The sequence below is a fragment of the Blennius ocellaris genome (genome assembly GCF_963422515.1).
Source record: "Blennius ocellaris genome assembly, chromosome: 2".
Classification (NCBI taxonomy): Eukaryota; Metazoa; Chordata; class Actinopteri; order Blenniiformes; family Blenniidae; genus Blennius; species Blennius ocellaris.
This window is the reverse complement of record NC_137651.1, coordinates 15,282,998-15,295,817: the sequence shown is the minus strand read 5'-3', so window position 1 is coordinate 15,295,817 and position 12,820 is coordinate 15,282,998. Positions and strand designations below refer to the sequence as shown.

Here is a 12,820-nt window from a genome sequence, read left to right as displayed (position 1 = left end):
TATTACACTTTACTCAAAAACATGCCTGACAATATCCAGCAACATCTCCAGTTCTTTAGCGGTGTGGGTTAGGGGCTTGTTGGTGAAACACAACTAAACCCGATGATAATGTCATCAACAAGCTCCTGAAAAAGCACAATGAGAAGCTCTTCAGTGAGGTGTTTCAGTAAGAAGACATAAACATGACAGGGGCCTTCCAGGGGCAGGGTTGGAGAGAAGCTGCTATATAGTGTAGAGATTTGACTGCTCTGGAAATACTTTGAAGATATCTGGAAAAAAAAGAAAAAGAAGAACATCTTCTGATCTTGTGAGGCTTCCTCGCCACTTTGGATATACAGTCACTATGTCATCGTACTTTACTAGAATCGTTAGGACAGAGTGCATCTAAATCAGTGTTTTTCAACCACTGTGCCGCGGCAGACTGGTGTTCCTAGAGATAGTCAGGTGTGCCGAAAGTATCCAATTTCACTTTTTTTTCCCAAAAATAATTTGCTCTCACAACCACTGTCAGCTGTGAGAGCAGTGTGTTGAAGAGTAATCCTGTATAAATACTCTTCGCCAATAGATGGCAGCACATAATTTTGCCGGTGAAATCCAAAATTAACAGACTTCAATCTGGTTAATCTCCACCTCCTGCTCCCATCTTGTATCAAAGTACTGTGTCAGTGACAGTGATGGAGACGTTTTTGAAAAGGAAGAATGTTAACCAGGATATCAGCTCTGTGTTCATCCAAACAGGCCCAGGGTTCACACTGAGTAAAAAAAAAAAAAAAAAAAAAAGAAATTGGGAAACACTTTTTTTCTGTATTTATTTGATTCCTGTTGATTAAACTTTGATGAGAATGACTTTATATTGTTTATATAGGCTACAAAGTTTAAAATTTTTACATTTACGGGTGGTGGTGTGCCTTGAGATTTTTCCAAACAAAAAAGTGTGCCTTGGCTCAAAAAAGGTTGAAAAACACTGATCTAAATCATTGAGAATGTTTCCAGCACATCTCCAACCATTACTAGAGAGTAAAAAAAAAAACATTGTATGCTATTGGCCTGTGGTAATGAATAGAAAGTACAGTTTCAGAATACAAGTTAAAATAAAATAAAAAAAAACCTATGCTTCTTTACATGTTTATACATCTTCACTTTTTTTCACCAATTTTATCCAATGCAGAAAAGTATGTTTATCTCCCCTTTTGTGTCAAATGCAGCTCAATTTCCTGAAAGGACCTCAGACAACATCCCATATGCATCATTTTGACCCTGACGTTATTGGACAGAGACTTATCAGATGATATTTACGATGCATATAAAGAGAAAAGATTATAGGGGATGTGTCAGGGACAGAAATGTGGTTTGCTGCCTGAGGGCAACACTATGCTGTAGGGTTTGGCAGTAGAATCTCATAATGATCAAAGCAGCCATGTGAGAGAACAGGTTTTATCACGTTCGCCAAGAACGTATGTCGGTATGGCTGTTAGCAAGATTGCGTCAAAACTACTGCACGGATTTTATCAAAATCTTCACCACAGATAGATGTTAGGTCATGGAAGTTTCAGTTACATTTTAGAGGTGATCCGGAAAAAGGAAATGTTCTGAGTCCAGATTTATCAACATTTGTCAGAAATCTCTGATTGCTTTTGCTCTAAATGCAGCGATGTGTCGTCACACACATGCACAACGCTGCAGCTGTCAGTGGGGCTGGAGTTGTTACACAGTCTGGCTGTGGCAGCTCACATCTCCCCTTTCCATATTCTTTATAGGTTTCCTTTAACCCTTTCACTCCTGTCCTGTCAGAGCAGACAGGAATTTCCATGATTACTTCCAATAGCCATAACTCTTGGACTCTTTAGGATAACTACAAAAAATAAAAACAACTCACAAAAAGCATCCATGTAGAGTCATTATAGTGAACCCCAGCACTTCTGATCATAGACAAGGCTCACATAGTTTTAACATGAGCTTCTCTATGCCATCGAAAACACTCAGTAATCCTTACAAACTACCAAAAAGTTGAAAGATGACGCATTTCAATCATAAAATTTACATTGATCAGTGAGTTTAGTAGTGAAAAGGTTTAAGATACAAATTATTTGTATGGATCATAGATGTATGTAAAGCATCTCAGGACAAAGCATCATACTGAGGTGGCACAAGAGAAATAAAAAAAAGTCCAAACTTGTTAGTGAACACAAAATGTGATACAGGATAAGACTAACATATTTTTTTAGAAAATCATCACTGTGGGTCTGGTCATGTCATCACCTTGTCAATGAGTCATGAAATAATAACATGAGTACGATTTGGGATACATTTCCTGTGCAGATAAGAAAACAATTAGTTATTTGGCTTAATTGGAAGTTAATGATATGCTATTCAATTCTATTGAACTTTGTTTATATAGTGCCAATAACAGCACCTCATCTCAAGGCACTTTTACAGAGAAAAGCCCAATTATTCAACAAAGTGACGGTGAAAACAGAAAACTATACAACATTTCAGTGGCACTTCTCGGATAAATAAACTTTTGAGTGCGAAAGCTTGGCTTGAGATGGAGGTTAAGTTATAACTGACAGAGATCTTTAAGGAGGTCTGTGGGATTTCGGAAACTGGTGGCTTTGGACAAAACAGCACACAGTAGCTGCTGGGTAAAACTGACAGGTCTATTACCGCCCATCTCCTCAGCAGGCGGATATACAGCCTTGAGCCAGTGATTATGAGGTCCATAACAAGCCCTTTAGTATCTTTGCAGCAAAAACACAAATATAGACACATATACACACACACATGCTGAGGAGCTGATTTATGTGCCCATGAGCCTGGAGGTAGGAGGCAGTACATTTTACCCCAGACATGTTGACCAGAGCATGAGCTCCTGAAAGAAGACGAGGAGGCGGGCAGGACTGTAATTAACAGACTAAATACATCAGACTGAAAGATCCAACAGTACGTCAACAGAAAATACAGTGAGAAATGATGTGGGCACTTAAGTCCTGAAGCATCTGTGTTAAGGATGATCGTGTAAATGATTCAGTGAAAACTTGATTCACGGGGTCCTGGTAACAACACATGAGAGCTCCCTTGGATTGTTTCCCAGTTTGAAATTTACAATCAAAATACTTTGTGCGTGAAAAGATAAAACAAAACATTAAGATGTCATTAAAACACCTCGAGGTGTTTGCTTTGTTTGGAAATAGGTTTTTATGCAGCTTTAAACCGTGAAACTTTAATAATAAAAGGGCTTTTTTTGATCATGTAAATGAAGAAGCTGTTATGTATAATTCACATAGATATAGTGTCAAAGCTGCAAAACTCAGGGCCTGTTTGCACCATGATTTCAACTGAAAACTTTTGTTTTGTTTTTGGTGATTGTTTACACAACAGCCGTGCTCCGAGCCACTCAAGACGCAACTTTTGCTTTGGCTCCATATCAGTAGAACCAGGGTAAAACGCAATTTTACTGAAACTACATGGATTTGAGCATTTCTGTCGTTTTCGTATACAGTTACATCGTTTTCAAAAAGTTGCCATGTAAACGGCAAACCTTTCTTAAACAAAAAGCCTACAATTATCCGTTTTCACTTGAAATGTCTTCATGTAAATGGGGCCTAAGTTGGTTCATGGCTTTGGGGAGGGATTGTAGACAATTGTATTGCAAATACCCATGCTCACAAGTATTCACTTACACAATGGTGATGTCTGGTGGCTGGAACTAACTGAACATATCAATGTTGTGTCATATTTACTTTTGAAGTCCGTTTGAGGTGTAGGTTGAGTAACTGTATCTACTCATCTAAGCTGTCATTGTTTGGTCTCAACCAAATTGCAAATATTCCACCATGATCCTTTACTCCTCAGTGGTTGTAAATAAGGAGTCATTTTTGGTCAATTTCCTTTGCTGTGGTTTAAGTATTGAATGAATCCTGGCAAGAGTTACAACAAGATACACAACAAGACTATGGACTACAAGTGGATTCAAATTACTGGATTGTCTTGTGGTATAAAACCCACACACAACAAAGAGGGACAAACTGGCCACTGAGGAAAGCAGATACGTATATACACGGGGAGTGGGGCACAAACCAGACACTGCTGGCCTCAATCAAGGGTAATCCGGGTGAGACACGTGGAGAGCAGAGTAACTAGACACCTGAAGGCAGCTTTAACAACATATGTCAAAAAATAAGCAGCCACAATAATGCTGTTTGGTCGTTTTAAAGCTTTCTGAGTCTAATCGTGGTGGTATTTATACAATCTGAGAAAACATTTTATTTAAAAAACTGTGTTGTGATGAATGTCTTTCCACTTGCTTTGTTCCTATCATCTAGTAATACAACTGCACCAGAATTCTTGTCTTGTGTTTTTAAAATAATCAGCAGTTTGCAGGAGAGGGCTTTTTTTTTTTTTTAACTGTTCTTGCTCAATACATGAATCACAACTGCAACAGTCAGCAAGGTCGTAAACGTGAATCTCGAACAGGAGGCGAATCCTCCTCCACTTCCAGCGATGACTGCCACTCTTCAACCTCTGTAGGAGACAATGAGGAGCATTGTGCATGGTGTCGAAAGCATCCGCCTTTGTTGACCTAACTAAGCTGTGCTGTTGCTCCTGCACTCAACGTTTAGAAATAACTTCCTCTGTCATAACACAAAAGAGGGCGAAACAACGTGAGCTACACCCACCCCACCCCCACCCCACACACCCCCTGTGTCACATCAGCCCCTGCTAATTACCTGAGCATACGCTAAGCTGACAGGTGAGGGTGTGCGATGGATGTCTTAGTGGGTGGGGGAAAGGGCTGCCTTGGGTTGAAACCACTCCACAACCGGTGACCTACAGCTGAACTTGGACCTGTGAGAAAATAACAGGTTCTCCAATTAGGCCGCCAGTGTCTCACCGCAGGGCTTTTTCTGGAAGTCTTTCTTACCTCGCCACACAACAATTAGCCCAGAGGAGCTCGCTAGCCTGTGGAGGCTTGCTAAGCGTGGTTCCACAGAGCTGCCTGCCTTACCTGCCTGTCAGCCTGCCTGCCAGCCGGGGCCTGTGCACTCAGCTTGTTTAATAGAAAAAGCTTTTCCACTTGGTCCGAGCAATTAAAGCAGATATGCTCTTCCTCAAATCAGTTTAATCTTAATTCAACCAGCTGGTGAAACTGAGTCAAAACCAAATATACACAAGCGCAGCAAGTTAAAATGGTCTCATTTTATGGTTCAGTTGTTTAATATATTCTGAACAAGCAGATATTGTACGGGTCAGTAGCTGCTGACATGGATTTAAGAAAACCAAGACGAGGTGACTTTGTTCTGTTAAGGTTCAGCAATGAAAACGGACATGATAGAAGAACAGATTTTAATTTTTTCTTAACATTTTTCTTAAATCCATAATGCATGTTTTTTTTCAGAAACAGAGTTAAAAGAAAAAAAAATGTTCTATCTCCTTATTTTTCACATTTGGTTTTGTTGAACCTACTTCTTATTTGATATGTGCATGTTCATGTTTTTGGAGTTATGTTCAGATTGCTATAATAACATATTTGAAAGGAACTGGGCACAAAGAAGGTTAAAGAATTGATTACAAATTACTTATGGAGTTTGAAAAAAAAATATGACATCCATACTCTATCAATGAGAAATACAAGCAAGATAAAGAATAACTAAAAACATACTTTGAAAATCATTTTAAAAAATCAGTTCTCCAGATCAAGTTGCATTTTTTCAGAGGGTTGTAACTATTATTCATTGGAATTCATTGTTCAATACACTTCCAAGAAGTCTTTGGGTTTCTGCTTGTAAAAACTTTTTTTTTAAAAACATACGGAGAGTGTTTACACAAGGCGTTAAAGCACAGTGCACATTACTCAATGCTACCTTGCACTGTTTGCCTTAGAAATCATCCATGTCCGGTATCAGGCACAGAAAAATCCACTTTAGAGAGTTTCTGACTCAGAAATGCCGAGCAGCCCTCAGGTGCACTGCAGGCCACCTTGTTAGCTGTACAGATAAAGATGATAAATGCCACAACAAGGAGTGCTCAAATGCTTTGTTCTCTGGGACGTGATTCATTGCGAACTTTGACTACGGTTAATACATCCTCAAAAGCTCCACTAGTAATGGATCCGCCTGAACGTCAGCCTGCCAAGCTACTGTAATGGCTTGATTTACAAACGTTTAGCATGACATGACAGTACATTTAAAACGTCAGTAAAAAGTGACGTTATTTATTTATAGATCTTTAATGGTGAACTGACCTGCAGAAAAAGCATCATTGTGCAAACTAATTTGACACACAAAGCTCAATATTTAGTGCACAAGAAGGAATCTCAGGTAAAAACAAAATTCCACTGACACCACGATCTTAAATGATGGCTGTTTTATTAAGTGCATTTAAATACATAAACACACACTTATATATAGTAAAAATAACTTTACATAAACCTAAAAAAAAAACAGCAAACAAGCTTACCAAACACACTTATTTACATCAGAAAAATACTGCACTTTTCATATGAACAATAACAAAGAAAAAAAATTATAATAAATCTGTATAATTCAAAAAGTGACACTCTTTAAAATGACAAATCTTTGAGAGAACAGAGGGGGAGAGAAGAGTGTAAAGTCATTGGCAGGCAGTTGAAGACAGTGTTATGTTAATGCAGGTCTAACATACCAATCGGAGCACTCATGCAAAGCCTGCAGGCTGAAAATGTCTTTGAGATTTTAAATGTTCGACATTTGCTGCATATCACTGGCACAGTCGATGATTTATTCCCTCCATGACTCTCGACAGCTTAAGAGTCTTAATGCCCTCATGGCTGAAAGTCATCCTGTCTCTCATGAAAGAAGAAGAAGTAAAAAAAAACAAAAAAAAAAGATTGGCTGACACGTTCTACACAGAAACTATTTTAATTCAATTTAAAACAGCGACTAAAAATACTGTTTAACATAGATATCCAAAAGACCATATATCTCATACTTTATACATCTTTCTACAGTGTATGGCTTTGCAGAAATATTGATTTTCAGTAAAAAAAAAAAAATACAAATACAAATGTGACCTCTGTCAAACAAATAAGGAACATATATGCACCTCATTGTTGCAACACATAGGTGTCCTTTTATAAACTTTACATTCCCTATCTCTAAATATGGCACTTATGATCAGAAATGACTGTAAAAAATATACTGCATCTATTGGTTATCTTTTAAAGCTTTCCTCTGAGACCAACAAGGCACTGGAGCCATTTGATAGGATCATTTTTGGCAGTGAAGAGATTCATAATAAAAACATACATAGACACTACAGTAAGGCAATGTTTGATATTATTTAGGAGCTTTTAAGTCTGAGAGGTGTGCGGGACCTCCCAGTGATGAAAAGCAAAACTTGACACCGCCGATACATGTCACTATATTGAGGCTTGTCTGCTTTCAATCTGACAGACCTCCAGTGCTTTTACAATGGACCACAATGCAATTAGTGTATGTGGAAGTTAGCTCTTTGTACTTTGCACTTATTTTCTGGTGCCTAAAAGAAAAGGTACAAGGCTACACTGGCTAAAGGCTGGACGCCGCCGACATGCATCCACTTGAAATTGCTTAAACAAATGGCTTTAAACGCCACATGGGCTGTTTTTTGTTGTTGTTGTTTTTCTTTACAGTGATCCTGAGGCACTACGTGTTTTCAGGTTGAGATTAGTCTTTGGTTGGTTTGTTCTTGCTTAGCTGGCTGTGTGAGTTTCTGACATGAGGAGTGGCAGCTCTTTCCCGGGTTCCTCCACCGGGGGAGTGCGAGTGTCTGAACTGAGGTCTTGAGGTTCTTGTGGAGAGGCCCGTTGTCCATCGGCGAGCGCTGTGTCCTCGGCTACCCTCTTCATCCTCTCCTCCTCCTCCATCTTCATCCTCCGCTCTTCAGCCTCTATTTCCTCTGTGGTTGGAATGGAGTTCTTCTTGGGTCGTCCCTTGGGCTTAGTCGGGGCCTCATGACCTCCCTTGAGCACCTAGAATAACACACAGATAATCTTAGTGGAGTGCTCTGGTAATAAATGGCAGCAGGAGTCAAAGGCAAAGCTTTCTATTATAGTAATTAAGGGAAGACATATTGCTGCTGGCTTCACCTTGTGCACTCATTTGTCTTTAACGATTTCAAGTCGTTTTTGTTCTTCCAGTTGTTAACCCTTCCTACATAAGTGTTTGCTCTCCATGCTGTCATCATCAGTCACACCACACTTTGCCTTTCCACACCCTCTCTTCCTACATTATTACTCTGTTTGGCACTCTCTTCACTATAGCCAGCATTATATAACACTAAACTAGCACGACATGCAATGTCTGGTTAGCAATAAAATCTAAATCATAGTTTTTGATGGACTGACTGAGCAATAACAACAATAATCATTTCTCCCTGCTGCATAAACCACCAATAAAGTGTCTTTATTACACTTTTGCTTGAAATATATACAAACAACTTGCTGTCAGAAACTTTGATTAAATCCCCTCTAAAAACCCACTTCTTTAGACTTGCTTTTATGCTTTTACTTATTTATTATCAATGTCCTTTGTAGTGTTATGAAATATAATTACCACTACCATGGAGGTTATAAAATCACTCACGTTTATTTGTCAATGTGAGGAGATCTTCTTGAATACTCAATGCCTGTATTGTACTCAGTTTTAAGTAAAAGTTAATTAAACACTCCAGAAAAAGTACAAAGTACCCCAAAACTACACAAGTAATTACATTTCATTGTGAGTGGCAACCTGGACAAAAAATATGATCAAAACACATTTCTCAGATTACAATAAAGTATAAAGAAACTTACATGAATATAAAGAAAAGTAGCTAAAACGTAAGGGATTCAGAAAGGAATGGACTCATTGGATGAAAAAGTGCAGATAAAGGGTTGTGTTGATACAGCAGCAACTCGTACATTTGGAATAACGTCGGAAGTTGTACATTTTAACTTTAATTAAGTATTTGTGTGCACACTTGCGAAAACAGTTTGAAAGATAGAGAAAATTATTAAAGACTAACAATTACTTTGGTGTTCTGAAATAGTTTAATTCAGCTCTGCTCTGAAACAGTTTTAAATTAAAGCCTGTCTTCCCAAAAAAAATTATGTCGACTATCTATCAGGAGCTGCAAATGTGAACATTTTCCATTTTTTTCTTGTCCTTCAGTACCAATCAGAAATGTAGAACTCTTATCAGGTTAAGATAAGCCAATTTAAAATTAAAATAAATAAATAAATAAATCCTGCTCGTATCAGCATATGCCAGACAAAGAAAGTGAGCGACATTTGAGGAGAAGAAAGTTCTTGCATGTTGTCCTTACATCACTCACCATTTTCTTCCACTTCATGCGCCTGTTTTGATACCACGTCTTCACTTGAAGCTGTGTGAGGCCGAGGGACTGCGCCAGGTCTAACCTGTACAATCACAAACAACACAGACAACTTATGAAGTGTTCATGTTATTACATTGTGACCACCTCAGATTATACAAGTGTATTTAAAAACAAAAGAGAGAATCATTGAATAGTTTATTTTATTATTTCTACACTAACAGAAACTAAAATATTGCAAACATTTTCTGAATGGTTCCAACCGTTCATAGTGGCAGTAGTTTGTTTTTTTTCCATCTGGCTGAAACTGGAGAAATGATGCACCTCTTTGCACACATATCTTTATCCTTCAATCAAAACCACCATGTAATGTTATTCCTACATGTTTTAGGAACTCCAAGCTGCAGTAAAGTATAAGACCATACTTCCACCCTTTGGACAGCCTCTGCGTGTCACTTCAAACATGATTTCCTGGTGGTTTTTTGTGTGACATTGTGCACCTGCAGCTAAGTTTGAGACATCAGAGTCCAGTCTCTGTAATCCAATCACAGTGCTTGTAGTTGGACGACTGGGCTGCTGAAAAAAAAACCCAACCATCTGAATGCATCCACCACATGTGGCGATCCATGACTAAAGGGGCTATTGGTCGGTGTGTAATGTGAAACCTCAGGAAGGAACAGATAAAATGAACAAGGAAGGAAAAGAGTGCTTATCGAGGTTTTTTTTTTTTTTTTTTTTTTAGACATGATTTCCTATTCGCTGCTCTTCTCAAGCTCCTTACCAGCCAGACGAAGGATTTTACATGTCCACCACCCCCCAGAGGGGAAGGAACAGACTTTTATTTGATGGTGGAAGTAGATGGCGAGATATGAGAAACAGAGTGAAGAAAATCTAAAAAGCAGAACAAACTTAAGTCCGACAGATTTGCTGGGAGCCTTAAACCTTGGATCTGTGTGTGCGTGCGCGCGTGCGTGCATGTCACACAGCCAATCAAGCTGTCATACTTCACAGCCATACATGCGCTTGTCGATATGTGAGCAACTGGAGGCCAGGAGAAGTAATTGCAGTAAAGGAAAACACCCCAATTATTTACGGCCATTAGTTTTCAATGGAGAAAAACCACACAATTTCAGAGAAAGAAACAGTATTTGAGTTCCTCCCTCAGGGTCTAATGGAGAGCTGCCATTTTGATCCCTTCTTTCACTTCTAACTTGGGCGGAACTGAATAGTTTTTAATGAAGGTGATTAGGATGACGAGGCTGTGGAGGTGGAGGAAGAGGAGGAGGATGATGATGATGACAGTGATTGTTGTTATTGCAGTTGGAAACAGTATAAAATTATGATGGCACTTCGATATAAATAATTGAGGTTTTTATTTCCAGGGATATTTTTAGTCTTCTGCCTCTCTCAAATAAAGCTTCTATTCAAGACCACAAAGGTTCCACACCAAGAAAAGGAAGAGAAAAATTAAGTTATCTTTAGATCACAACCTGAGCAGGGAGCGTGCCACACCTTTGATGTGGGGTTTTAAAAGGGGATTTTCCTTCTTGATGTTATTCCACCAGCCAGGTATTTAATTAATTTTCAGTACAGTGTCAGAATCGTATATTTTGACAAGACCCAGTATTTTGACTTTTTGGATGGGTGGTTGGTTTTGATCACTGAGTTGTGCTCTGCCTCGGGGCTTCAGCTTTAAGAGAAGACATGGCGTCTCTCCAATGGCTCTGGGTAAGCAAAGAAGTGATATATTTATTAATGCATCGTGGGAGTTTTCCCTACAGATATGATGTAAGTGTAATGACAAATAAATCTGGTTTATTCAAAATATGCTAATGTTTATGGTTTTTTTCCCCCACGTTTAATGTGGTAAACAACCCCATTGCAAACAGGATTCAATGTTTTGTGACATCTGCCTGGAAAGAGCAGCTATATTTGTGTGTCTAATCGCATGAGCATATTGTATTTGAATCCAGTTATTTATACCTACAACCACCAGTGATTCACTTGCTGCATCTGCATTTTGAAAACAATCCAGGATGAGATGTGAGACGCAGGGGTTCATCAGCAGTTGAGAGTCCCGGTGTGCATGTGAAGAGCCTTTTACAACATGCATGGTTCAATACTCTTCAGGATTCTAATGGAAAAGTAGCCTGCAGGCCAAATATAAAAATGAGTTCTACAATAAAACTAGAAAATATGGTGTAACTTCATGTCAGGTCCCAAAAATTACCCACAAAATGGATCGTAAGACACAGGTATTAACATATAGATTACTTCATCTTTTTGTAGAAAGCTAAATGTACTTTTTAATACACCTGCACATGTGTGAAATGATTGGCAGTAAATCAGTGTAATACATTTAAGTTTGCTTGCATTGGCCACTGTCCCCGATTTCCCTGAATGAGGCAGTGTTTCTTTGTTGGGGCCTTTTTTTTTTTTTTGCTGTTGGAGAGCTCAGGGTTAAAACGTTACCCTTGCCTGAACTAGAATGTTGAGGTAATGCTCTGGCTGAGACAAATTCACATTACATGAGACATTCCCCACAGGATAAATCAAAAATTATGATGTTAGGTTAACCGCCACTTGATAATTGCATCGGTGGCTTGGTGGGAGCGCTTGTGTGAGCGTGCAGGTTCTGTATTCTTCACAAAGTGCAGTAAGCCTGTCATGCAGGTTGTTGAAATGTTATAGCCAAGTGACAATTAAACAACTTTAATGTCTGGTCCACTTTGATTGAGCATTAGTCACTGACCCGAATCAGTGATTAGTGTTCTTTTACTTATCTTGTTTACAATTTTTCATACATGTACTATTGTGCTTCCTCATTGTGTTTCAATGCATTTTCATATGTTTTAGTGGCTCCGGGGTAAAACAGCAGATAAAATCTAAGGGTCAGTGTGAGGGTGAGGTAGATGCCCTTTCCCAGCATGAAAACTATGAAGTGCAGGGCAAAACCTTTTTTAGTCGAGGGTTCTGGGAGGGTTGTGGCTTATCCCGGATCGAGTTGAACGAAACTGTCTGAGCTCCACTGACCTGTCAGGAGTGGACAGGTATTTCTGCTTCTGAAACTTCTTCTCCAGGCCCATCAGCTGCAGCTCGGTGAAGATGGTGCGGCTGCGACGCGGCTTCTTCAGGCGAGGTGTACTGCGCTCCGTCTCCGACTCGCTGCTGATGCTGAGCGGCGTCTGGCTGGGCGAGGCCTCAGAGCCCCGCGGGTGCTGAGGGGAGAGCAGGGGCAGATGCGAGTGGACCGTGCCCGGAGAGGACGGCTGTGGGAGGTGGGGGGTCAGGTTAGGCGGCTGCCTGGTGATCACCGAGAGGAGCGGGTAGGCACGTAGGGAGGAGGAGCCTGGGAGAACCAGAGACAGCGCTGTCATGTCAGTAACAAAAAAATCCATTAAACTCTCACAATTAAATTTGATGTCCTTCTGAATCATTTAACTTTTCAGTGAGCTCTCATGAACCCCTCAGTCACCTGCTATTGACTGCC

The 12,820-nt window shown here is 39.6% G+C and overlaps 1 protein-coding gene across 2 annotated transcripts in view; it reads right to left on the bottom strand.

Annotated features, from left to right (window-relative positions):
• Positions 1–6,354: 6,354 nt before the first annotated feature.
• Positions 6,355–12,820, bottom strand: part of barx2 (BARX homeobox 2) — an 11,948-nt gene continuing 5,482 nt past the window's right edge. Inside the window, exons 2-4 of one of the 2 annotated variants that reach the window (XM_080504587.1) lie at positions 12,364–12,679; positions 9,322–9,415; positions 6,355–7,987 (exon numbers count right to left, since the gene is read on the bottom strand). In XM_080504587.1, the coding sequence (XP_080360713.1) occupies positions 7,709–7,987; positions 9,322–9,415; positions 12,364–12,679 (689 nt within the window). In that variant the 3' untranslated portion in view covers positions 6,355–7,708. The remainder of the gene's footprint in view (positions 7,988–9,321; positions 9,416–12,363; positions 12,680–12,820) is intronic. The other variant, XM_080504588.1, reaches the window with a different exon arrangement.